Source organism: Meles meles, chromosome 9, assembly GCF_922984935.1.
Source record: "Meles meles chromosome 9, mMelMel3.1 paternal haplotype, whole genome shotgun sequence".
Lineage (NCBI taxonomy): Eukaryota > Metazoa > Chordata > Mammalia > Carnivora > Mustelidae > Meles > Meles meles.
The window spans coordinates 71462140-71488639 of NC_060074.1; the positions used below are offsets into that span (position 1 = coordinate 71462140).

At 40.6% G+C, this 26500-nt stretch overlaps 1 protein-coding gene across 3 annotated transcripts in view; it reads right to left on the bottom strand.

Annotated features, from left to right (window-relative positions):
- Positions 1-23655, bottom strand: part of CHN1 (chimerin 1) — a 215465-nt gene extending 191810 nt beyond the window's left edge. The window contains exons 1-2 of one of the 3 annotated variants that reach the window (XM_046019506.1): positions 23509-23655; positions 23180-23376 (exon numbers count right to left, since the gene is read on the bottom strand). In XM_046019506.1, the coding sequence (XP_045875462.1) occupies positions 23180-23198 (19 nt within the window). In that variant the 5' untranslated portion in view covers positions 23199-23376; positions 23509-23655. Of the gene's footprint in view, positions 1-23179; positions 23377-23508 lie in introns of those variants that run through there. The other 2 variants (XM_046019507.1, XM_046019508.1) reach the window with 2 other exon arrangements.
- Between the last annotated feature and the right edge of the window lie 2845 nt (positions 23656-26500).

A 26500-nucleotide genomic window follows, 5' to 3' on the forward strand; every position in this document is an offset into this window, starting at 1 on the left:
TCACTGGAAGGGAATCTAAGTGTACTGAGCACATTTAAGGTTAAGTAGGTGAGGTGTACTAATTGAATTGTCAACCTTGGCTATTTTCAACTTGTGATGGGTTTACTGGGAACATAATCTCATCCTAAGTTGAGGAAGATCTGGATAAGAAATACAGCAATGCAACAGGTGGTTTGCAATCATGCAAATTTGGAAGGAAAAACCACAAAGATATTTTGCAACTAACCAGTAAATAAATACATTTTAGCAAGGAACAATAAAGTAAGAAGCTCGACCTCAAGCTAATTTGCCAATTTTAAAACTACTCAAAGTTTCCATAAATGTCAGTAAGAATCACATTGAATGATTTGGCCAAATTTTGTTTTGGCTAAAGCTGAATCCACATTTGGCAAAAGGACAAAAACCAAATTAGAGAAAGGTTCCCTCATCAAATGATATCTTTTAATGTGCTCAACTATCTACTTAAGCAGCCAACTGAGGAAGCTCATCTGGCTCTCTAACTTCAAGCTGGAAAAGAATTTTAATAATTTGGTCTTTGTTCATTTACTTATAATAATAACATCTACATAGACATGTCATTTTGCAAAGTGCTTGATGACAGAACAAGAGTTTTGAGATCAACTGAAAAATTTGTGGGCATCTATCCAGATATTGGGCTGAAAAGGACAGACAACACTGTGGACGGTTGTAAGCAGCAAGGCCACCCACCGCCCCAGAAGCCATTGTACCTTACACAAAGCCATAATCTTTGTCACGGAAAGTATTCCCTTAACAATTATTTTTGAGAGAACAAAAGATGTTAACCTATGAATAAATGACTTTCAGTTTTCCATACAACAAAGCAGTTCAGCTTCTCAGATGATGCATCATTGTAACTCTAAGTGAAGGACAAAAGCAATGCCCAAGCTAGTCAGCATCCTTCCCGAGGACTGCCTAAACACCCCATACAAAGCAATAGCCTGAACACCCCATACAAAGCAATAAAAATATAAAAAATTCATCCCATTTGAACACATGTATATGAATCTGAACACTCTTTCATTCAATGCAGTTATCCAAAAGGAACAATGCATCAGCATTTTGTCTATTAACTAAGGAAAGCAATAGTAAATACTTCTTTTCTAATATGGAAGAACATTTAAAATGGATAAATTAAGGAAAACATAAAAAGACCCTAATTTTTATTTGACAGAGAGAGAGATCACAAGTAGGCAGAGAGGCAGGCAGAGAGAAAGAGGAGGAAGCAGGCTCCCTGCTGAGCAGAGAGCCCAATGCCGGGCTCAATCCCAGGACTCTGAGATCATGACTGAAGGCAGAGGCCTAACCCACTGAGCCACCCAGGCGCCCCCCAAAAGTCCCTAATTTTTAAGATAACATTTAGCTAGAAGAAATACCATGCTTACAGTTATATCGGTTTATGACACAGAAATGTCCGCCAGCATTCTCTAGTCCCACATATGTATTCTCCTCTGCCCTTAGTGGCAAGCGTGAAAACAAGTGTAAGATTATGTTCCTTGCTGTGCGTCACTTTTCCTGTAGGCAACAGCACATAACTTCGCCTGTTACTGCGATCTCTCAAGAGTTTAAAATAGTTTTATACCAGAAAATTGTCTTAAATTATCACTAAATAAGTATTTTAAGAATACAATGTTCTCTTACATATACACATCCCCTCCCATAAGATTCAGAAGCGTTTTCCTTGGTTGAAGTGCATTCAACTAAAGACTTCAATATAAAAAAGCATTTCATCACCACCACCAGAAAGAGGCAGGAAAAAAAAAAAAACACCTTAAAAAAATGTGGGCAAAGCCAGTCTCTACTGTTAGATGTCAGGAAAGTGATAAACTCTGGGGAGGTAGGACGAATCAAGTCAGACTGGGAGGAGCTGGAGGGTGGGGAGGGGAGTCTACCTAGGATGCTTAGTAATGTTCATTTCTTGACCAGAGCACTAGTTACATGGATGTGTTCATTTTGTGGTAAATGATCAAGCTTAGGACTTCTGTATTTCACTTTTTTGTTTACTTGTGTATTTTATTTAAACATGCCTATGTATTTTGCCTTTTTCTGTCTATATATTACACTTTAAAAATGAAAAAAAATTCCTTGAGGAATAAATAAATATGGCTCCTCACAATGCCACTGTTCTTCCTATAATATCAGTAATTCTAATTATCAAGTCTGAGGAAGGTGCAATAATTATCTCAAATAGTGCTTGTTATATGCCAAAAAATCGCAGGGAGGTAAATTGAGCATTCCACAGTTTAAGGAAAGAAGAAGAAATAACTAAAATATATCTAAGTCTAAATCCAACTTCAGAACTCATGCATTCAGAAGAAACTAGGCAATCAGGTGAGCAGCTGAAAAGGCCAATCCTTGACAATTACATACATGTCTACAATTTCTGAAAATGATGGAAAAGACCCACAAAGAACATATTTCAGCTTAAGCTATTTAAATTTCTTCTGTTCTCAAACATGTACTAGGACTCTAAAGACAGAAGAAAAGAATTCTACTGGTTTTTTTTTTTTTTCATTTTCAGAAATTTTTTTAGAATTCTAGGGGGATTCTAAAAAATCTGATTTTTTTAAAAAACCCAACAGGCCCAAAAATGGAGTTGCTTGTGCTAAGTCCACGTCACCAAATTGAGGCTTTATGCCTAACATAACTGCAGTTTCAACCTTCCCGCAGAATATCTTGATGGGTTATCAGTCCGGAATAACCTGGTCAGCACAAGTGAGGTAACCCATCTGAGAGCCCCTATGCCCCCCAGAGAGGTAACCTTGCCCAAAACAATCCTCTTTTTTTTCTCCATTTATAACTTCCTTTTCCTATCCCTTTCTGCCTTAAAAAATCTTCTCTCTCCTGCAGCCCTTTGGCGCTCCTTTGTATTTGTTAGATGGGATACTGATTCATGAATCTTTGAATAAAACCAAGTAGGTCTTCAAACTTACTCAGCTGAATTTTGTTTTCTTAACACCGGAAAGGGGCACATTTGAAAGTGCCATTTTCATTTTATCCATGGAAAATCAAAGTACTTTAAAAATAAAATCTTGAGATCTCAGGATTCAGAGATGCCAGCAGATGAATGAATCAGCACTGTGCGCTGGGGGTTCATCTGCTTCTCTATTACATTGCTCTGACCCATGTTTCTCAAGAAGTTCCTTTGCTCGGAGACTAAGTGAGCTTAAATTCAATGCTCACATAAATTCAATGCAAATTACTGACTTTAAAGAGATGGTGTTTTATAAGCCCATTTAAAGCAGACCCCGTGCCAAACAGCATGATGGAAATGATGGCAATAAGAAACTGAACACTACACCCTTGATACAGAAAAGGGCAAGCTAACAAAGGAGCAGGTTCAGTGTGCAGCCTACCCACGGAATGTATTTATTATGCAAGCTGAACAGCCAGCACATACAGTAATTGCTTAAAAAAAGAAAACTTTAGTGATTCTTTCTTCATATATAATAGATTCCTTCTTCCCAAACCTTCCTAAGAATGGTGAAAGAAATGACTACTTTCACAACCATCTAAAATATTTGGCTTTAAGTTTCAATTTAATTTTCAAAAAGCATGACTTCATTTTCAACAGAAAGTTCCTTTTATTGTTCTTATTCCATAATACCCCTTGGACTCTATTGCTTGCTCACTTTTACCATGAGACTGAGAAATATCAGGTCTATGGAATGCTATAGTCCTAAACCTAATTAGCTCTAAACTTTACTGGATATACTTCCCTGTCTTATTCTTTTATGAATATAGCACTTTTCATTGAAATTATGATCAGGATTTCAGAAAACAATAAAAACATATAAAACCTCCCTTAGCAACCTCAACATAATTTCACTATCATTCCCTTCTCGAACAACGATGTTAAAGTGAACAGTAGTCATGTAAAATAGTGTTAACTAAATGTTAAATATACACGGGTAAAAAGGAAGCCTTATGTAATCCATATTATGATTGGGTGGATTTCTGTTGCCCTTCATTACTGTTCTACTTATTAAATCTCATTCTTGATTAGAAATTCTAAACTATATTCCAAGTATACCTTCCTGATTTGAAACAAACAACAGAGCAATTATTTTAGAACAATTACTAATGGCCAGGTCCTTATAAATGTCAGTACTTTAAATGTTTAGGGGCTACACATAAAAACTACATCTCATTAACCATATATATATATTTTTTTTTTTTTGAAGACTTTATTTATTTGAGAGAGAGAGAGCACAAGAGAGGAGGGAAAGAGGGAGAAGCAGGCTCTCTGCTGAGCAGGGAACCTGAGGCAGGGCTTGATCCCAGGACCCTGGGATTAGGACCTAAGCCTAAGGTAGACATGTAACCGACTGAGCCACCCAGGCACCCCAATCATGTATGTTCTTTAAAAATAAGTGTTCCAAGGCAAATGGAATGAATGAAGACTGTCCTATGTATTACACAGATCCCAGTGTTTTCGAAATAGCCTTAAAATCTTCAACAAAGACTTTTAACTGCTGTAATATAAATGAACACCTTTCAAAACGTTAAACTGAAGCTCATCAATTTTGGAGTCAAGCTTTCTGTAAACCTAAACTCTAACAGTTAAATAGTTAAATAACTAATAGTTAGTTATTTAACTAACTATTAGTTAACTAACTATTAGTTTAACTAACAGTTAAATAGTTAGATGTTCCTTCCTATTATTACTGCCGAATTTCCTTAAGCTAAGGAAAAACAGAGGAAACGGGCTAGCAAGCGCCATCTCGTGGACTTCCTAGGAAACATTTTTACTATATTCATCAATTCAGTTACAGAAGCAAATTTTTATACTTACTCAATACAATATTCTCTATATTCAAAATGTTACTTTAATTTAATAATTTTTTGTTACTTTAATTTAAATCAAAGTATTAATACCAACTAACTGGGGTCCAAATACCAGTTAACTGTAATAAAGTGTATTTGTAGAGTTGGGTAAGTGCTTTCTTCTAAAGCACTTGATATATTGAACGCCAAACCATCACATTTTATCTTTACAACATCCTCAGGAGTTAAGGCTACAGAGATATATTATACAATAATGAAGCTTGGGAATCTATACACCAAAGGAATTATAAAAGCATCTAGGCAATAGAGACATTAGAATGAGTTTTCTCATTTTGTAATGTAGCCAAGTCATAGAACAGTGCCTCACAAAATAGAGGCCTTTGGTTGTTAGTAAGGGCTAAATCAAAAAAGTTAGCAGGAATTTGAAAATTCAGTGGAACTAATAAATCTACTGTGTGTGTGTGTGTGCATGCATGTACGTGTGCCTTATAAGTAAAAGTTTACAAATCAAGTAAGGAGTTGAGGTTCACAGTATATGAAAAATAAATAAATAAATAAATAAGACACATAGGAAAGGAAATGCCCCTGAAGTCATGTTTACATGATTCTCTTTAGACTTCAGAAATAGTATGATTTTATTATTTTATATATTATTGATGAAGAAATATTAATATTCTACATTTTCAAGGAGTGTGGAGTTGCCTCACCACAAGCCCACAAATGTGTTTTTTTTGTCTCCCAGTGCTTTTTTTTTTTAAGGCCCAAATGAAATACCAACATTTAAAATTAGGAAATTCCTCAATATCTCCTCTTGTCTGCTACCTATGCCCACTGAGGTATCTGAGTTGTAGGCCTTGGTTTACGTTTTTTCTTACATTTATATTTTTTCTTTCTGGCTTCCTTCATTTTTCCTTCAGGATTTTTCCTGGTACTCTTTTTTTTGGGGGGGGGTGCATAATGACATTCAAGCTCATGTTATGGAGCAATGCTATCCGCTTAAAGACTCTCCCCCAGTTTTCTAGGTGAAAGGTGCTTAATTCCAGCTCTGCTGTTGGTTGATGAGGCAGCAATGCCTGGAGGTCTGCAGATTATTCATCTTTTTTTTTTTTTTTAAAGATAGATTTATTTATTTATTTATTTATTTGACAGAGAAAGAGATCACAAGTAGGCAGAGAGGCAGGCAGAGAGATGGGGGGAAACAGGCTCCCTGCCGGTAAGCAGAGAGCCCAATGTGGAGCTCGATCCCAGGACCTGGAGATCATGACCTGAGCTGAAGGAGGAGGCTTAACCCACTGAGCGACCTAGGCGCCCCTACTCATTTTTTTTTTTAACAAAGCTCTGAGATGCAAAGCTTTGAGAGGGTTTTCTGCTTTGCAAAGGGAAACCCAAGCCTACTAGTGGTAGGAAGAACTAGGGAGATCTGTGTTATGGTTCGACATTTTCTTTATGGGAGGGGAAAAAGACTTAATACTTGGGGAAGATAGGGGAGAACATTACTTTGGTAAAGTCTGGGTTGATTTGAGATTTGATAGCATTTTTAATTTTTACAGCCTCCCACATCTGCTTTAATAAAATTAGCCCACAGCATACCATTTTGCTAGTGTTGCTAATGATTTTTTTTCTTATTCGAGTTTTACAAGTGATTTTTTTTATAACGTAACCACCATAATATATTTAGTTGCCTTGTGGCAATATGCTAGATAATATTTCCATAGAGGCTTTCTCAGGGGCTGTGAATCTTTTTATAATAAGGCACGGGAAAATAAAATGTGAAGCTTATTAAACTTCCTCTTTGGTTTGAATTCTTTAGAAAAGAGAAAGTATGTAAAGTGATAATACACTGTTAAATATACATTTGAGATTTTTTTAATTAGGAAAAGTCTGAGATAGATGTAACCTAAGAAAATAAATTTGAAATATAAAACATGAGAGTTTAAAGTGACAGACTTCCTTCACATCAATTTATATTACCATTTCTAAGTCTGCCTTAAAATCAAAGTTTTTAAAAAGTGCTACTTGATGGTATTTATTATTAAAAGCGGCTGCATTTTCTCAATTAAAAAATTTAGATGAAACTCACCTACTATAAATTCTTAGTGTCTTAATTTAGGAATTGTTACTTAAATGCAGTTTAATTATATTTCCATAAGCCTTCTGTTTAAATTTTAAAATAAATGTCAACTTATAAAAAATTATACCTTGCCATCTAATAATAGCAGCTGAAAATATACAGTAAGCAACATATTAAAACTGTATGCTTATTTTAAATGTAATTTTACTAGTGAAAAAACTACCTTGGAACATTCTTATATTAATATACTTAACATACTTTAATTTCCCTTCTTCCCTTGGTAACAGAAAATAGCTTATTATAAGCTGAAAATATTGGCTATTTTCTATTGAGACTTTCATTAACTTTTAATTAAGTCAAAATTATTTCTAAAAATTGTTTTCTAATTTTGAAATGCCTGTTTTCCTAATGTCAATTATTATACTTGAAAAACAAGATGAAAAGAATGAAGTTTGATTAGAAGAGTGGAATTGAGCTGAATGAGGTTTCGCCCCAAAAGAATAAGTCTTAAGAACTGTGTGCTGTCTCGGCTCCCTCCTTTCCGTGGAGAGAGAGAGAGAAGGCAGGGAGGGAGGAATTGAGGGACCGTAAAAGAGAGAGGAGAGCAAGAGCTCCCCTGTCTGGAGAGACCAAGAACAGCAGGGGAGGAGGCGGCCCAGGAAAGAGGCTTGGGCCCCTCCAGAGAACTGCAGAGCCATCTGTCTGAAAAATGCAGGATGACAGGCCTCTAAGTATTCTTCAAGTCTCTCTATTGTATAGCAATCTCTGATTCCTTCTATTACTGTATTATTAATCCTCCTTGTTCCTTTGAAATAATTTATCCTTTTAATTTTGACTAAAAGAGTGAATGGACAAGCTGAGAATAACTTGTCATTCAAGGAAATAACTGTAAGTGTCTAGTCAACTTCTAAATATTGTGATGGACTAAAAAAAAATGACTTGTTTTTGTGGCTTTTATGTTGAACTGCATATTTTGCAAACATATATAATGAGCATCCTTAACAACATCCAAACCTAAGAATATTAACAAATGCCATCCAAAGCCTTAAATAGGTAGTATCACCAAAAACAACTTCTGGGAGTGGCAAAGTCAATTTTGCCCACTTTTTTTTCACAATTAAATAAAATATTATTAGCAATATGTGAAATGTACCATAGACCACTGACTTCATCTTTCTTTCTGGGTTCCAGCACATTCTAAAAAACAGTCACTCTCATGAGCTTTTTTAATCCACTGCTTCGTGCCTTCTGTCCAGCAACTTAAAGACACTTCATGAGCCATTCTGTAAACAGAGGACTAATATGCAGATGTCCTATGAACCTGGTTAACCCACCAAGGTCTAAGGGAGGCTGGAACAAAGAAGGGCATCCCTTCACCACTTCCTTGCTAAGAGCCTGAAAATATCTAAATGAACAGAGAAGAGATATCAAACCAGAGGTACCCAACATTCCCCTCACATTTAGTCTGGTCTGTCCAGGAGGAGGATTGGTTTCCAGGTGATACTGGACACCCAGCAACACTAAAAGGACGAACAACAAACCTGGATTAAGAAGCCCTGTGTTTGCAGATCCTGTTTGGTGTTCCTTCTCCTCTGCTTTGAAAGTTGGAAGAAGAATGAAGAGACTTTTTTTTGGGGGGGGGGGTTACAGAATGTAAAGCAGTATAAGTCCAACCAGAATTTCCCAAAACTTTTCAAAAAAGTTAGGCTGACAAAAGCAACCAATCCCTAAGCAAATGATATGTCCTGCATGTTGACATGCAACAATATTGCAGAAATATACACATATTTCTTCCTTTAAAGACTGAAGATAATTAGACAACAAAAACAATAGGAGAGATTTTGAGATATGTTTACTACGGCTAACTTGATTGGCATGTTGTTAAGTTATAGGAAAAATTAATGAGTGCTCTATGTTTCTATTCTGGAATTGTTAAACTCCAGAGGGACTGGGTCGCCTGGCTGGCTCAGTCCATAGAACAGGCGACTCTTGATCTCTGCCCGGACGGTAGTTTCAAGCGCCATGGTGGGTATAGAGAGAACTTAAAAATAAACGCTTCTAAAAAAAAACTAAAAGTAAACTACAGAAGTACCATGGTTTAAGAACTACTTTATTCACTTAATTATTTCTTGAGCACCTACTACGTGTGAAGCACTATGCTAAGCATTGTGAGTACAAAGTAAGAAAGAATGGATTTTACCTTACAGACATGAGCAGCCTAGAAAGATAGAAGGATACATAACTACTATGAAAGGAACACACTGGCAAATGTCAAAGGAGATATGCAGATAAAATGATAAGGAATTCCTGGGGCACCTGGGTGGCTCAGTGGGTTAAAGCCTCCGCCTTCAGCTCAGGTCATGATCTCAGGGTCCTGGGCTCAAGCCCCGCATGGGGCTGTCTGCTCAGTGGGGAGCCTGCTTCCTCCTCTCTCTCTGCCTGCCTCTCTGCCTACTTGTGATCTATCAAATAAATAAATGTAATCTTAAAAAAAATGACGAGGAATTCAGAAGACCAGGGATTCCTTTGGAATGGGTGGCAGCAGGAAGGGGGTCCTGACTGCAGTACTGAAGGAAGGACAGAGCAAGCACTGGAAACAGAGACAAGGGAAGAGACTTGGAAGACAGAGCAAAGCAGAATGGGCACAAGCTGGCAGCTGACTGGGTATGGAGGTGAGGGAGGAAGGACAGAAGAAGGAAAGCTAAGGCTCTGGCACCGGGAATGTGCCGTCTGGAGCGCACAAGAGATTTGGAGGCGGGGTGCCAGGAGACTTGGGAATCACGCACCCAGAGCACACGGTTGAAGCCTGAAGACTCCCTAGTGAGAAAGGGAGGCCAGTTCTTGCAAAGCAGACATTTCAGGCGGCAAACAGAGGAAACTGAGGAAGAGTGAAAGGGAAGAAAAGGAGTAGCAGGAGAACAAAGTCTCTTGAAGGACAACAGAAAAAGTTCTCAGGAAGAAAGAGGTAGTCAAAATCATAAAGAGCTCAGAAAGATCAAAGATGAGGCCTGAGGAGAAGCCACGGATTACTGGCTGCTCACTGATAAAAACACTTCGGGCAGACAGAAGCTGAACATGAGGCGGCAGCTGTGACAGGAGGCTCTCCTTGACCAAACCTGAGTCAGGCTCCTCCAAGCCCTCTTCTTGACTAGCCTCAGCCTTGTGCCCAGGCCTCGCCAGCCCTGCAAAGCCATTTGGGCAAGACATCTGCTAACTCAGTTGAGAGAGAATCCTCGTCTCTTTGATACCTGATCAAATTCCTTGCCCCTGACCCCTGATATCTCATCACCCCCGTCTGCCCTCCCTGAGAATCCTGTTGGGTCAGTATAGCAAGAATTCCCCCTACCTTGTCTCCTCTTAGTCGTTTTCCATCCCCTGACACCCTTGGAACCTGCTCCTTGGCTACAAATCCTCCCCTGTTCTCAGATTCAGAGGTAAGGCCCATCTCTCGACACCTATCACGACAGTCCTAAGTCTTCCTTGTTCTTTAAACAAGCATCAGAAATTGCTGTGCCTTCAGAGTTGCCCACCTTTCTTTTCACCAGGGTCGAATGCCATTCCCAAACACCGAACTATTACAACTATTACAAGCGACGGTGCAGACAGGGTTAAGGAGGAAGCAGCCGTGCAGGAAGAGGCGGTGGGGCATACAGAATGTTCTTTCTATAACACTCTGCTAAAGGGTGGGGCGCTAACACTCGTGCTGGGTCCCACAGTCGAGGAAAGGCTTCTTCCTCACACTGACTAGGAGAGCACGGTTGTAACGTAAGGGAGCTGATACAGGGGAGAGGAGGAAACTAATGAGACAAGACAGAGAAAAATGAATTCCTATGTTTACTGTTTTCAACCCTCTTGCATTATGCTTTTTTGTGAACCACCTCATTTCTTTCTGGAACAATGAGAGGTGTTCATAAATGACAAATAAAATTTTCCTTTTATCCATTTAAAAATATGAATGTTTGGACTGTTGTATCTACTCTTCTAATAAACATGTGACAATTAATAGGAATGCTTATGTAGGATGCAGATTTATTTTTATGGGAGAAAGAGTATACGTTTTCATTTTCAGACCTTTTTAAAAAGTTAAGTTAGTCATTTTCATACTGAATTCCTATTCAATTTGATTATGTTCCCTACTGTGAGGGTAAAACGTGAACAAACCAAGCTAATTTATGTGCAATTCCTTTGTACTATTGAAATGAAAAGGAACAATAGTTTAATGAACAGGAATTTGTTATCTAATTATGCCAAATAATTCAGAAACATCTGCCGATGGTTAGTAATAATATCGTTAAACCTCAAAGAATCTGCTCCCAGAGAGATTTCCATTTTACTCAAGCCCTTGTGAGCTTCCACTTGGGAAATCCATACCAGAGTATGGAACCAAAGGATGACATAATGGCACTTTTACACCGTTAAAAAAATTTAGCAAATGAACAAAGAAACGAACAGTAGAGGGTGTGTATCACATGCATTTAGGCCTTAAAATTAACTCCCAAAGAAACGAACAGCAGAGGGTGCATATCGTATGGATTTAGGCATTAAAATTAACTCCCAAATTGAAGACACACAGCAGACTACTGTAATATGCAACATTCATTTGAGCATTTATTGAGTAGCTGGGCTGCATCAGACACTGTGGCAGTTAAGGATACAAACAAGAAATCCATCGCTTTCATGTGAGGGAACTTCATCCAAAAGGGAAGACAAGAGAAGACATCCACTAACCACAGGATCACCACTAAAACAGGTGTTTGGGGTACAATGGACGCAGAAAAGGTGTAAAACAAAGGAAGACTACTTAGAAGAGACTATTCTAGTGAGTTTTGCAAGATGTGCAGAGGAGAGTGAGCGCAAAGAAGGGCTTGGGAAATGACTGTGCTAAAGGCACACTGAGTGCAGTCCCTTCTGGAAACATCAAGTAGTTCAGTACGGCTGAAGCACAGCCTCTGAGGAGGAGACAGTAAGAGATATAAGCAGGAGTCCTATCCTAAAAGCCTTATATGCAAACTGGGGAATTTGGACTTAATCTTAATGGTGATGGGGCTGGAGGAGTAAGAAGCTCCTAGTCTAACTGTTAGACTAACCAAATTCTAAGAGGCAAGTTTAAATCCCCAAGTACAGACTCTAACATATTAAGAATAATCCAAAACAATAAAGGAAGAAAAAAAGATAAACAAAAGCAAATGTTCCAACTGATTCAAGGTGGGGTACCTGGGTGGCTCAGTTGGTTAAGCTGAGTCACTGAAGCTCAGGTCCTGATCTCAGGGTCATGGGATCAAGCCCCGCATCAGGCTCTGCACTCAGCAGGGAGTCTGCTCAAGATTCTCTTTCCCTCTTCCTCCAAAAAATAAATAAATCTTTTAAAAAAATAAACAAACTGATTCAAGGTTGTTCACAGGATAAGTATACAGATGAAGGCCATCATTATATACTTATTCCTCTTTCATTCACTTATTCGCTCAGTAAACCTGGACTGAGTACCTATGACATAACAAACATTGAGCTTACAGGCCTTAGTACATATTTTTTAAAGATTTTATTTGTTTACTTGAGAGAGAGAGCACGAGAGAGAAAGAGAGCAAACACAAGGCAGAGGGTGAGGGAGAAGCAAGCTCCCCGCTGAACAGGGAGCCCGATGCAGGACTCTATCCCATGACCCTGGGATCATGACCTGAGCTGAAGGCAGCCACTTCACCCACTGAGCCACCCAGGCGCCCCATCCCTTAATATATTTCAAGCACTAAGAGGGCAGGTGCTAGATCTGATTGTGGTCTGGATTACCACCCAAAGAAGAAGCATTGTTTACTGGTCAGTATATTTCACATTTCAAAGTACAGTAGAAAGTATCAATTGTCCAGCACTATTGGAATTCTATCTGGTATTTTTTTTTTTAAGATTTTATTTATTTATTTAAGAGGGAGGGAGAGAGAGAGAGAGAGAAAGCAGAAAGAGCACATATGCAAGTGGGCTCGCACACAAGTAAGGGAAAGGGCAGGAGAGGGAGAAGCAGACTCCCCACTGAGCAGGGAGCCCAACATGGGGCTTGATTCCACAACCCTGAGATCATGACTTGAGCCAAAGGCAGACACTCAACCGACTGAGCCGCCCAGGGACCCCAAAGTCTATCTGGTATTCAATGTATAATCCTGAACTAGGTCTCTACCAGAGCATCCTCAGACAAATACTAAAATGGCATGTGCCGTATATTTAACCACACACATAAGCAGTAATACTGCAGAACCACTTTCTCATGTGGGTCAACAGACTTGTGAAAACAACTGCTGCGGCGCCTGGGAGGTTCAGTTGATTAAGCGTCTGCCTTCAGCTTTGGTCATGATCCCAGTGGGACGGAGCCCCACATCAGGCTCCCTACTCAGCGGGAAGCCTGCTTCTCCCTCTGCCCCTCACCCCACTCATGCTCTCTCTTGAGCGTGCACTCTCTCTCTCCAACAATAAAATCTTTAAAAAAAAGAAAGAAAGAAAACAATTGCTATCTTGGATCTTTGTTAATATCAACAATAACAGTATCAGTGACAATAGTAGCTACTATGTATCTTCACCACTGCATTAGGAACCTTGCACACATGATCTCATCTATTTCTGCACAGATGGAAGAAGGGAATTAATAGTTCATGTTTATATATAAGGAAAATGAGACTAGGACACATAGCAGACAGAGAAAGGATTGGCAGAGAAAGGATTAAACATAGCCCTTGTACATCAAAATCTAAGCCCTTTCCTCTATACTACACACTCTTGAAGTGTCCTCCACAAGCTCCCCATCTCACAGAGTAAAATCTAATCCTTTCCATGGTTTATAAGGCCCTACATAATCTGTGACCCCAACACTCCTCCATTCCCCGGGACCTCCCTGTCTCCTCTGCCACCATTTCCCCTGGCTTACTCTGTTCCGGCCACGTTGCCCTTCTTTCTGTTCCTCCAAACTGTCAAGCACACCCCCACCTCACAGCCTGTTTCATGAGGCGATGCCCCCACTTCACAGGACTCATTCCCTCATGTCCTTCACGTTTCTCCTCAAAATCCATCTCAACTCTGAAGCCTTCCCTGACCATGCTGCCACCTCGCTAGCCCCATCTCCTCACCCTGCTTTATACTTCATAGCACTAGCCACCGGGCACACTATACATTTTTTAAAAGATTTATTTATTTTAGAGAGAGAGGAAAAGAGCATGTGCATGCATGGGCGTGCAAGAGGGGCAGAGGGAGAGGGAAAGGGAGAATCTCAAGCAGACTCCATGCTGAGCATGAGTCGATGCAGGGCTCCAGGTCATGACCCCGAGATCACGACCTGAGCCAAAACCAAGAGTCGGGTGCTTAACTAACTGCACCACCCAGGCACCCCACACTGTACATGTTTTATTGTCTGTCTCCCTCCACTGCAAACATAAGTTCCTTGAGGACAGGAACTAAGACATACCTGGCACATTTTAGGTCCTCAATTCGTTGAACAGATGAGTAAACAAATCACAGAAGACCACCCATCCCAAACCTCAGAGTTATTCTCAGAATAAGTAGGAAACACCTCCTGTTCCTGCTTCCTTCTCTCACCCTATGGTACTATCCATTCCCGCCCAAATCCCAAATATCCAGGGTTTTTACACTGTTCTTCTTATTATTACTCCAGCCCCCTTTAGGTCCTTCTCAGTAATGTCTCATGCTCTACATAAAAACCGCCACTTTTGGGGCGCCTGGGTGGCTCAGTGGGTTAAGCCTCTGCCTTCGGCTCAGGTCATGATCCCAGGGTCCTGGAATCAAGCCCCGCATCAGGCTCTCTGCTCAGCAGGGAGCCTGCTTCCCTTTCTCTCTCTCTCTCTGCCTGCCTCTCTGCCTACTTGTGATCTCTGTCTGTCAAATAAATAAATAAATAAATCTTTAAAAAAACAAAAACAAAAGAACACTACTTTCCTTTCTCTTACAGTGCAGCTCCCTCAGTCAAAAGGCTTGCTCTGTCTACTTGAAGATCTTCAGTCCATAAATTAAAATCACTCTCTCGCTATGTGAAGATATCTATATTTACCATGTTATTCCTCATAGGTAACATGTTAAGTATCCATGCTTTAATTATAGTATAATAGTATTAAATTCATTTACTGTGGAAGGTCTGCAGGGGAAATACTTCAGTCAGGCAGATATTTACATATTTACACCACTTACCTACTGGGCTCAGGCCCTGATCTCAGGGACATGAGTTCAAGCCCAACAGCAGGCTCTGTGCTCAGTGCCAAGTTAGCTTGGGTTTCTCTCTCCCGCTCCCTCTGTCCCTCCCCACCACACCAGTGTGCACATGCAGGAGCACACACTAATAAATAAACAGGCCTTAAAAAAAAAAAGAGACTAGCAGTTTAAAGAAAAGGAACAGCTCAGTTTTTAAAACATCAGGTCTGTGGGTCATGAAAATCTATTCATGCAGAGATACTTTTCTTGGACTACATCTTTTCTTCTAACTTGTTTTACACCAGGAAATAGACGTGGTCCAATGAAATCCGAAGGTTAAAAAGTCAGAGTGGAAAGGGTAAGGACAACCTTCAGTGCAGCTAGAGGAAACACAATGAGGTGGCCCCCTGCCAGGCTACTAAGCAGCGGGCCACACTGGGGGGTGGGGGGGGGGTACCTGACTCATCTTCCCTTCTCCCCCACCAATTCAACTGTCTGCATTCTTTCCAAGAAGTGCTTACTTTTCTAAATTTAAAACAACTATTCAAAACAGGCAAGGACATTTCTAGTTATTGATTTTTTATTTTGTTTTTGTTTCTTGGAGAACAAAAAGAAACAAAAACTTTCTAAAAATGTAAAAAGTTCTAAAAGATTCCTGGATATAAAACCATTACTTTAAAAATAGTAATTTCTGTTTTTTACAGTTTAAGTGAAGTAAATCTTTCTTCTATTCAATCTGGTCATCCCCACTCCAAGTAAGTAATTTTTAAATTAATAACAACTTGATTGAGATAGAATTCACACACCATAAAATTCAACCTTTTAACATATACAAGGAGGTGGGTATTAGTATATTCACAAAGTATCCATTATGGTTTTTAGAAATACAGAGACAAATTAAGAAAGTATATTTATAACTATTTTATGAGACTTTTTCCCCCAATACCACTTTTCAGTGTAGAATACAGTCACACCATTCTGCTTCTTAGTTTCTCCCTATTTTTCTTTTCTTTCTTTCTTTTTTTTTTTTAAGAGAGACTCTTAAGCAGAATCCATACCCAGCATGGAGTCTGATGCAGGGCTAATCCCACGACCCTGAGATCATGACCTGAGCTGAAATCAAGAGTCAGTCACTTAACAGCTAAACCACCCAGACACCCCTCCTTATTTTGTGTAAGGATAGTAGGATTACATTAATAAATAAAAATCAAAGCTTATGGGAATCATTTTCTCTGTAAGAATGACTTATGACTGGTAAGGCTGGGCTCAACGCTTTGTCCTGAGTTGGATTTGCACAGAAAGTTCAGTGACTTCATTTAGTTTATACATGCCAGACAAATAATAAAGTGTTTTTAAAGGTGCTGTTACTGATACTTTACATAAGACTGAGAAAACATCAATTACCCATATCATAGGATATTATTATTACTAGAGGCACTTTGAGAAAAGCTACACAAACCCCAGCCTGGCAAGGAAATCCCTGTTATGGTGCTCAAGATGACAGTAAACTTAATTCTTAGGTTAATCCAATCTGATGAAAAATGTGTAACTTCTACTAATGCCATTCCTTCATAACTATTAGATGGCATACAAAGCATAATCAAACAGTATTTTTCTGCCTATTTTTCTTATGATTGTTTTAGATTAGTCTAAAACATGTATTCTCATTGAAGGTAATATTGCCTTCAAGTGAGCAAAAATTAGCTTATGGTGGTCAAAGACCTTACTCTTTTTGTGCATAAAGCAGATAGACACACGTGTAACGACGGTGTATCTGTTATTAAAGTTTCACAGGGAAAATGAGAAAAAAATGCCTAGGGGCGCCTGGGTGGCTCAATGTGTTAAAGCCTCTGCCTTGGGCTCAGGTCATGATCCCAGGGTCCTGGGATGGAGCCCCGCATCCGGCTCTCTGCTCAGCAGAGAGCCTGCTTCCCCTCTCTCTCTGCCTGCCTCTCTGCCTACTTGTGATCTCTGTCTCTGTCAAATAAATAAATAAAATCTTAAAAAAAAAAAAAAGAACAAAAGAAAAAATGCCTAGGGGCACCTGTGTCATGCAGTCCTTTAAGCTAAGCGTCTGACTTTGGCTCAGGTCTTGACCTGAGGTCCTGGGATCAAGCCCCCCCACCCTCACAGGCTCCCAGCCGGGAGTCTGATTCCTCTCTCCCTCTGCCCCACCCCCATTCATCCTCTATGTGTAAGTGTGTGTGTGTGTGTCTTGTTCTCTCAAATGAATCAATTTTAAAAATCTTAAAAAAAAAAAAATGCCTAAAAATCTTATGAAGAGTGATTTTTTTTAAAAGGTAAACAAATCCAGACATAAAGAAACTGAAACTCTTAATGACAAATGTGTCAAATTTTTATAATTATGCATATCACTCTATCTTCAAAGATTAGGATGCTAGTAGGATTGTTACTTGCAGGGACAGATGTCACTGGAAAGATTGCATCACCAATATCTTTTCCACTATACACAGATGGTAACTATCAGAGTTATAGCAACTATAATTCTTTTCTCTGTCTTACATAGTACTAAATCTCCACACATTAAAAGAAAAATTTTAGGGGCGCCCGGGTGGCTCAGTGGGTTAAAGCCTCTTTGGCTTGGGTCATGATCCCAGGGTCCTGGGATCGAGCCCCACATCCTGCTTTCTGCTCAGCATCCTGCTTTCTGCACAGCAGGGAACCTGCTTCCCCTTCTCTCTTTCTGCCTGCCTCTCTGCCTACTCCTGATCTCTATCTGTCAAATAAATAAATAAAATATTAAAAAAAAAGAAAAAGAAAAATTTTAAAGTTGAAATAATAAGTTTTTGATACAGGTGAGAGAATATGCACAAGTATTTAAATAAGGATGGTGATTTTAATGAAGCTGAAAAGATGAAACATTCTAAGAAAAGTAGCTGAGTTCTCACCACTGGACCACCTGCTGTTTATTAGGTAAGTCCCTTTCATATTTTTTGATGAGCAACATCTGAAAGATAAAAAAGTGAGCAGAGACCGTATTCAAGTGGAGTTTCCTATAAAATTGGCTTTTGGTCAAATAAGTCATACTGAAAATGCAACTGATTTGTCTTTTTAAAAACAAATTTTATGGGGCACCTGGGTGGCTCAGTGGGTTAAGGCTCTGCCTTCAGCTCAGGTCATGATCCCAGGATCTTGGGATCGAGCCCTGCATCGGGCTCTCTGCTCCGCAGGAGCCTGCTTCCTCCTCTCTCTCTCTCTGCCTGCCTCTCTGCCTACTTGTGATCTCTGTCTGTCAAATAAATAAATAAAATCTTAAAAAAAAAATTTAGAGGCACTTGGCTGACTCAGTCGGTAGAGCATGCAACTCGTGATCTCGGAGCTGCGAGTTCGAGCACCATCATGGGTACAGAGATAACTTAAGAAAGAAAAAAAAACAAATTTTAATGTCAAGACAGTAATAGGAAATCCGAAATTTTCCTAACTGCATTACAAAGAATGCACCATTACCATTTAACTGCTCCAAAGGATCTCTATAAAGATGCCCAAAGGCAGGTGCATCAGGTGGCCGGTGTAATGAAAAGGTTTCCACGGCATCCTAGCTATGAGATCACAGATCAATGGCAGTGATGATAGTGACCGGTAAATGAAAGGAAAAAGCAAAAAAGGGAGAGGGGCCATGCCAGAGCTAGTTCTACCCCGACAGAGAAGAGAGTTACTCAGGGTTCAGCCAGCCCAGCTGGATAGGAACTGAGTTCCCAGTCTCAGCATTTGTCTGAGCTGTAAACCACAGCCCCATTTAGCTATAAATGACAGACATTTCTGCCAAAGGATAACCTGGCAGGATGCTTTTTCATCCAGCTCTGTCAAATAGGGTTTTATTGGTATGGCCACTCAGGGCATTCTGTTAGGTACACGAACTAAAAAGTCCTAAATTAGATGACTCGAGACTTTCCTTCTAGCCCAGCAGTTATTAGAGAACATGTGCTTCTTTTTCAGGGAAGTTCTAACAAGTCCTATTGGAAATAAGTAGTTAGGTACCTGCACTATGTTCTGGAATATAAGCTCTAAGGAGACAGGGACCATGTCTCTTGCACACTGCTACAGATGTATGTTGAACAGATGAGCAAGGTGAGTGAGCAGAGTATGAACTACATTTGGATAATTTTTAGGATTTGAGGATTTAAAAATTATTCATTTTGATGCAGATGACTGAAAGGTATATTCATCTACAAGGCTGAGAAAAATGCTGGCAGAGTCCTGACGCTTCAAAAATGTGCGTTTTCAACTCCCAAATGGGACTATAAAATCAGGAAGGATTGGGGTCTAGTTCTTCTGTCACAGACAAACAGAAATTTGCATTAAAAATATCTTTTTAAGTAGCAAAGGTGAATAATGGTGAAGATAAGAGATAAGAGTTTCACTCTTCAGCTTAAGTCGACAAATATTTTGAGTTGCTACCCTCAAGAAACAAAAAGTTAACACTCAACTGACAAAAAGTTAAAAGTCTATCAATGTGAAATTGTACTGAGCAATTTCAGAGGCTCATTTTTTTTTAAATGAAGCTCACTTTCACCAATGTCCTATAAAAAGAACATTCTTTACAATGATAAAAACAAAGCCTGGATGGAAGTGTAAAACATATAGGGGGAGAAAAAGAACATAGGGGTGTCTGGGTAGTTCGTTCAGTTGAACACCCACTTCTTGACTGCAGCTCTGGTCATGATCTCAAGGGTTGTGAGATCGAGCCCCGAGTTGGCCTCCATACTGCACGTGGAGCCTGCTTAGGATTCTCTCTCTGCCCTTATCTTCCCCTACCCACACTTGGGCTCTCTCTCTAAATTAAATTAAATTTTTAAAAACCTAGACTCTATTGCAGGCTCCTATGCATGGAACTGTGTTCTCCAATAAATTCCTTTATTGAAGCCCTAACCCTCAACGTGATGGTATCTGCGGAGATGAGGCCTTTGAAGGGAAATTAGGTTAGATGACACTGTGAGGGTGGGGTTCTCATGATGAGATCAGTGGTAGTACAGGAGACCAAAGACCTAGGTTTCCCATCTCTCCACCACCAGAGGATACAGCAAAAAGATGGATGTCCACAATCCAGAAAGAGGTCATTTCAGGAGGAAATGAATCTGCTGGCTTGCTGGCTTAGAATTCCCAGTCTTCAAAACTTCAGGAAATAAATGTCTGTTGTGTAAGTCTATGGTATTTCCACTACAGGAGTTCAAGTAGATTTAAGACACTAACCTTACCAACTAACATACCCATGATATACAAGGTCCTAGCACTGGTTGCCTTGGGAAGGCTTTGGGAGAAACTCTATTGAGCTCTGACTTTGATGACTGTTTAGTTAGGTTCATCCAGTTTCTTATATTCCGATCTTCTCTTCACTACCATCTCACAGAACTTTATCATCTCACTGCTCCTCTGCTCTAAGTTGGTTATTAAGAGGAAATATAAAGGGATATGAGGTACTTCTCATTAGATTAAACTAGTTAAAAGTAGTACAGTTGGGGCACCTGGGTGGCTCAGTCAGTTAAGCATGACTCTTGATTTCCGCTCAGGTCATGATCTCAAGGTTGTGAGATCGAGTCCCGTGTGGGGCTCCATGCTCAGCAGAGAATCTGCTTGAGATTCTCTCTCACCCTTTGCTCCCTCATTCCCCTGTTGTGCGCATGTGGTCTCTCTCAAATAATAAATAAATAAATCTTTTTTTTAAAAAAGGTAGTATAGTTGACTCTTGAAAAAACGGATTTGAACTGCATGGGTGTACTTATACATGGATCTTTCTCAATAAAACCAGTACAGTACTTATAAATGTATTTTCTCTTCCTTATGACTTAACATTTTTCACTAGTTTATTGTAAGAATACAGTGTATAATACATATAACATAAAAAATAGATGGTAATCAACTGTTTATACCATTGGTAAGTCTGATCAACAGCAGGTTATTTGGTTTGGGGGGAGTGAAAAGTTAACACAGATTTTGGACTACATAGGGGATCAGCACCCTTAATCCTCATGTTGTTGATGGGTCAACTGTTGCATCTAAAATAAAATCCATTTCTTCTAACCGTTGGGGACTGCTCTTAATATATACAAAGGCCATTTTGAATTCGGCAAATTTGAGCAATCTCGTATTGATCTTTAATACAACGGTTCTCAAACTTGAGGATGACAGAATCACAGGGGAATTCCTTTAAATTCCCCTTCGCATAGAACTGCAGAATCCGTGGATCTAGGGGCAAAGGAATATTTATTTTCAACAAAGAGGACTGATGGGCGGTGTTCAACGACAGCTACTGCTCTATCATGACCGAAAAATAGCCTCTGCACACAGGTGTACTTTCCTTTATAACAGGGAAATATTCTTAAAAATTGTAACCAAATTGGATTTTGTAAATTACATTCTATTTCCCCACAAGTTGACCTAAATTTTAAAGACACTTTATTCATTCTGAGCAGAGGGAGTGGTTTCTTTTATCTTCATCTAGAGGTCAAATCCGTGCCCTTCCTTTCCTCATCTCTACTTCAGTAAAGATGTAATAATTTAGGAATCCTTTTAAAAGTATCTTATTCCTTACTCTGCTTCTCTCCAATTTATCTGTTGATTCACTGAGAACGTCAACATTCGAGAAGTGGCTGATTCATGAACCTTACCTTTGAAAACAAACCTGGAAATGCAGACTCTCTCCTTAGAACGGAAAATGAACTTACTACAAAAAAACTAGTTTAAGGGGAAATTTTTCTGGGGAAATATTAGTGCTATGTATTAGCTACTACAGTATAAGAAATGCTTCTTCCCAAGAAAACACCAACTAAGTCTTCCACCATTTTTAACTTTTGTACCAAAAAAAAGTCCACACTTAAGAAAAAATGCTCTACTTGATGCAGATTAAACATAAGGTACTGAAAAGCAATGATGAGATTTTTATTTCTTTCAGAGAAAGATGAAACATTTTTAAAGCACCTATGAAGAACCAACACCAAATGTCATTTCTAATACTGTGGGTATTCCAGCAAAATAAACACACCCCAGACTGCAGACTGGCAAATTGTGTTCTAGGCTCAGTTTGGCCACAGAGGGTCCATGTGACCTTGGAAAATAACCTCCCTGCATCTGAATTTAATTTATAAAATAAGATGATTAAATAAATGTAACTCTTTGATTCCAAATTAATTCATTCTAACTTATATGAAAAAGCATTTATGGTATGTAATGCCTGTAACTTGCTTGATCAAATGATGCACTTAAAACGTAACTGGAAACTTGATATTATGAGTAACTTACCAAGAGCGTCCTTGTAGCTATCAGTTTCCTACCAGTACATACCATACTACTTTGAACATCTAAATTTTCACAAACTGAGTTTTCTTAAAGGGAGGTACATGTGTACTATAGTCCGCTTTGGCAATAGGAAACACGGTATCTTTTCAGCCCTTCTTCCCAACCTATTGTCATTACAGACTCGGGGGGGGGGGGGGGGGGGGACAAAACCTTGAGTCTTAAAGGCTGAAACAATAGTGTTGCAGTAATTACATCACAGAAATAACATTTCTTTCCTAAAATACTCAAAGTTATTCTCCCGAGATCACTTATCTTCCAGGAACCAACTTTCTTCTGTCTGCTCTTGTATTTGTTAGAGCAAACATTTTGTATTTTAACAAATATTCAGTTCACCACTTATTCTTGTTTCCAACGAAATACACCGTCTCCAAAAAATCCGCCCCAAAATCCAACAAGACTCAACACATGCATTTGGCAATTCCGGGGAGGTGGGGACGCACAGACATCTTGTACAAAATAAATAAACTTTCCAGGATCTTTATTAACTGACTGGAGAAACACGGGTTTGGAAACAACCAGCTAACTTCGCTCACAAGTTGGCATCTTAAAGAATCCTCCGTTTACAAAACACCCCGGACCTCACAGACTCCCAGCCCAGAATTGGCCAGGGAGCACACGCCCATCGGCCCTGCCTGGAGAGGAAACAATGGGAGAGGCGCGAGGGACCGAGCCCGGCGCCCCAGACGCCCCAGCTCCCCGGCTCCGGCCCGCGCCCGATACCGCGCGCTACGACCCCTCCCCTGGCGCCCGGGGCTCCGGTCCCCGGGGCGCGGCCCACCTGCAGGGGCGCGGGCAAAGGGCTGTACTTACCAAACAGGGTCAGGGCCATTGTAAAGGCGTTCGCCAGCTGCTCGCCGCCGCCCGCCGGTCCACGCGCTCCTCCCAGGCCGGCCGGAGATCACCGCATCGGCCTGAAGCGCTCTCACCTCTGAGGGAGCGGGCAGTCGGAGGGGCGTGGTGCGGCGCGGGCGCGCGGGGAGGCTGCAGGCCGGGGCTACAGGGGGCCGCTGCAAGAAAAAGTTATTTATGCGTTATTGTCAGGCGCACCCGCACCGGGGGAGACCCGCTAGCCCTAGGCGAGCCGGCACTTGTCGCTGCCATCTGCGCACTACTCGGAGCGCGCGCGCGGGCGGCGGTACCTGCGAGGCGGGAGGCTTGGCCGCGGCGCAATGGCAGGCGGAGAGGCGGCGCCGCAGTGGTGGCGGCGGCGGCGGGGAGAGGAGCAGCCTCGCGGGGCCCCCGGCGGGGCGCGCTCACTCCGCATCCCGCGGCCTCGCAGACGCCATCTTGCGATAGCGTCTCCCACTGGATCTGCCCCTGCGCTTCCTCGTGCCTCCCGCCTCGGGCGCCGGAGCCCCTTGCGTTCCCATAGCAACGGGCGCGCGCGGGGGTCGGGGGCGCGCGCCCCTCCTGCCCCCGGCCGGGAGGAGCCGCCCCAGCCGCCCGGGAGACTGCCTCCCGGAGCCCGGCGGGGGCGGGGTTGGTGTGCGTTTTAGCTGAAATCGCTGAGATTTTTCTTGAATGGGATTTGAGGAGGCGCGGAGAGGAGAAAAACTGAGCTGTTACTCGAAAGAGGAAGAGTCACAGGAGGATGCTCCGTGAATCCAAGTCCCCAAGCAGGGTCACCCGGGGATGGGGTTCGTTTGAGGATAAATCTCCCGCCCGGGGCCCTCGGGGTTAACGGAGTCTGGAGCCGGTGACCTGAAGCTACGGGACTCGGAAAGGGAGCCTGGAGTCGAGCAGAGACCCTGACTCTTGGCTTCCTTTCCACTTGGACTTGGGAGCCGCTGGGAGTACGGATCAGACTGTCATATCTGAGGAATCAGGAGTCGTTAGGATTACCTAAAATAATTTGATACAAGGCCAATGCTTAAACCTAATTTCTTCCTTTTGCTTTACACCTCTTTGATATCGTCTCGGGAAAAATCAGCGTTTCACACTGTTTGGCACTTCTCCTATACCACAAAAGATTGCTCCCCTGAGCTTTTTGCATTTATCTGATAATCACTGGCAACATCCTTCTTTCTGTGATGTTCCCTGCTCGCCTCTGTCTTTGCCTTAATTAACGAAAAGCCATAGAACGCCTCAAGATTATCAGCCAAAAGATGTTCTTGAAAAGCTCGGTTATGATGTTTATGTCGTTTTCATTTAATATATTCAAAAATTCAGTATTCTTTAGTTGCCATGTTCCCTCTGTAAAAAAAAAAAAGAAAGAAAGAAAGAAAAAATCCCCCTTTTTCTTCTTCCCCTTAGGCATTGGATACTGTTGCAGCATCTAATCATGTAGATTTTCTCTTCGGTTCTCATGTCTTCCTTCGTGCATCTTTCCTCTTACATTTCCCCAGATTCCCTAATGGCATTTTCTGCTTCTCTCTAATTTTCAACTAATTCTTTTTAAAATATTATATAAATATCTTCTACTTACTATATCTTGAGGATCAAATCGTTACAAAAATGAAAATTAGTACTACAAATAGAGCCACAGTTAATTCATCATCATTTCACATCAGACATAACATCAGAAGAAAAAGAAAAGCCAGTTGGAAGGAGGAGCCAAGCCTTTTGTTTCATGTCAGTTAACTCAAGAAAAAAGAAACAGTAGAATAATTCAACATGAACAAGCAAATGTGTAAGATGCTGTATGCTTGAAATTGTCCAATGTACTAAAATGATTCTCCTTTAGCTACTAATAACAAAATGAATCTTGAAATGCCCACAATTTTAAATCTTTAATGAAAAGGACTCTTGATTTTGAGCGTACTTTCTGCTCATGAAAAATTACAAACACACAGCTCATGAAGATAAATGAGATACTCCAGAAGGCTTTGTGGGACAGATTTTATAACCATGTAGATTGCTGCTGATCTGTTCAGCAATCAGATAAATCAGAAACTAAAGACAACATTTGCTGCCTCAACCAGTGATTTTCAACCTTTTTTTGGAACTTAATTTCCCTGTAGGTCTCTGATGAAAATACTGTCCCCCTTCCTGGGAAATGCGTAAGTGCATATATACACTCACCAAAATTGTTTCCCAGAATTCCAGGGGGATTATGGCCTATTCAGGGACCCAGAGATCTTTTGTAATCTTGGAAAGTTTTATATTTAAAATTAAAATTTTTCACCTTTCACCTGGAAGCATGGAATTTTGAACAGGAAGGTACCAAGCTCCACTAACTTAAAGATAAAGAAATTGAGGGCTCAGTGGTCAAAAGATTTTCCCAAATGCGTACACCTTTTAGCGGCAGAATTAACAGGAAAATCTAAGGCATCTGGTGTTCTCCCTGACCACCTCCTCAACTCTCCATCCCCCACCAATTTAGAGTATATATGGTTTGAATTTAAAAAGAAAAATCGGTTTAGTATTAGAAGCAGAGTGGTATGGGGAGTATTTTGTCCTCAGTCATTTTGCATGTTTGGGTCTTCTCGCAGTTCAGGCAGCTGAATTTGTCTCAAACCGTCTTTATTCACATGCTCTTCAATTCAGAACTATGTGTCCAATCGGGTTGAGAGAAAAAGTGTTTTTCTCTTCTCTTTGTGAAACTCTCTAAGGTACCAGAGCATCAGGGTTTTGCTGGTACCTCTCAGTTTGCTGGTAATTCTCTCTGCCCCCCTGGGGGCTTATCTTGCGCCTGTGAAGGAAATTAACAATCCTGTGGGCCGGCTCACACTCCCATTATACAACCAAGCTTTGGTTAACAGACCAGCTTTGTACTGCTAGTTGTGGCTGCACACAGCTGAATCTTAGTCATAGACCCAGCTTAGGCTCAGGTGGGGACATTTCTTTCCTCCCCTTCCTCTTTTCTGTACAAGTCTGGGCACTCCCACATGCACACACACACACACACACACACACACACACACACACACACCCCTTCCAAGAGAGGTTTTTAGGGTACTATTTAAAACAATACGACTCAATGTTACTATGTTTCCCTTTTTAAACATATAGCTTTCCACAAGTGAATCAACTGACTTCCTAATAACAAAATGCTTTCTTTATTTACTTGATTGAAGTGCTATGTCTTGAAAATAATGCTCGTTTTTCTAATTGTATTATCTAATGAGGAATAGAGAGTGTTGCTTTTCTCACCTAGCTGGAAATAAAGCAATAGACTTTCAGCCACAGATT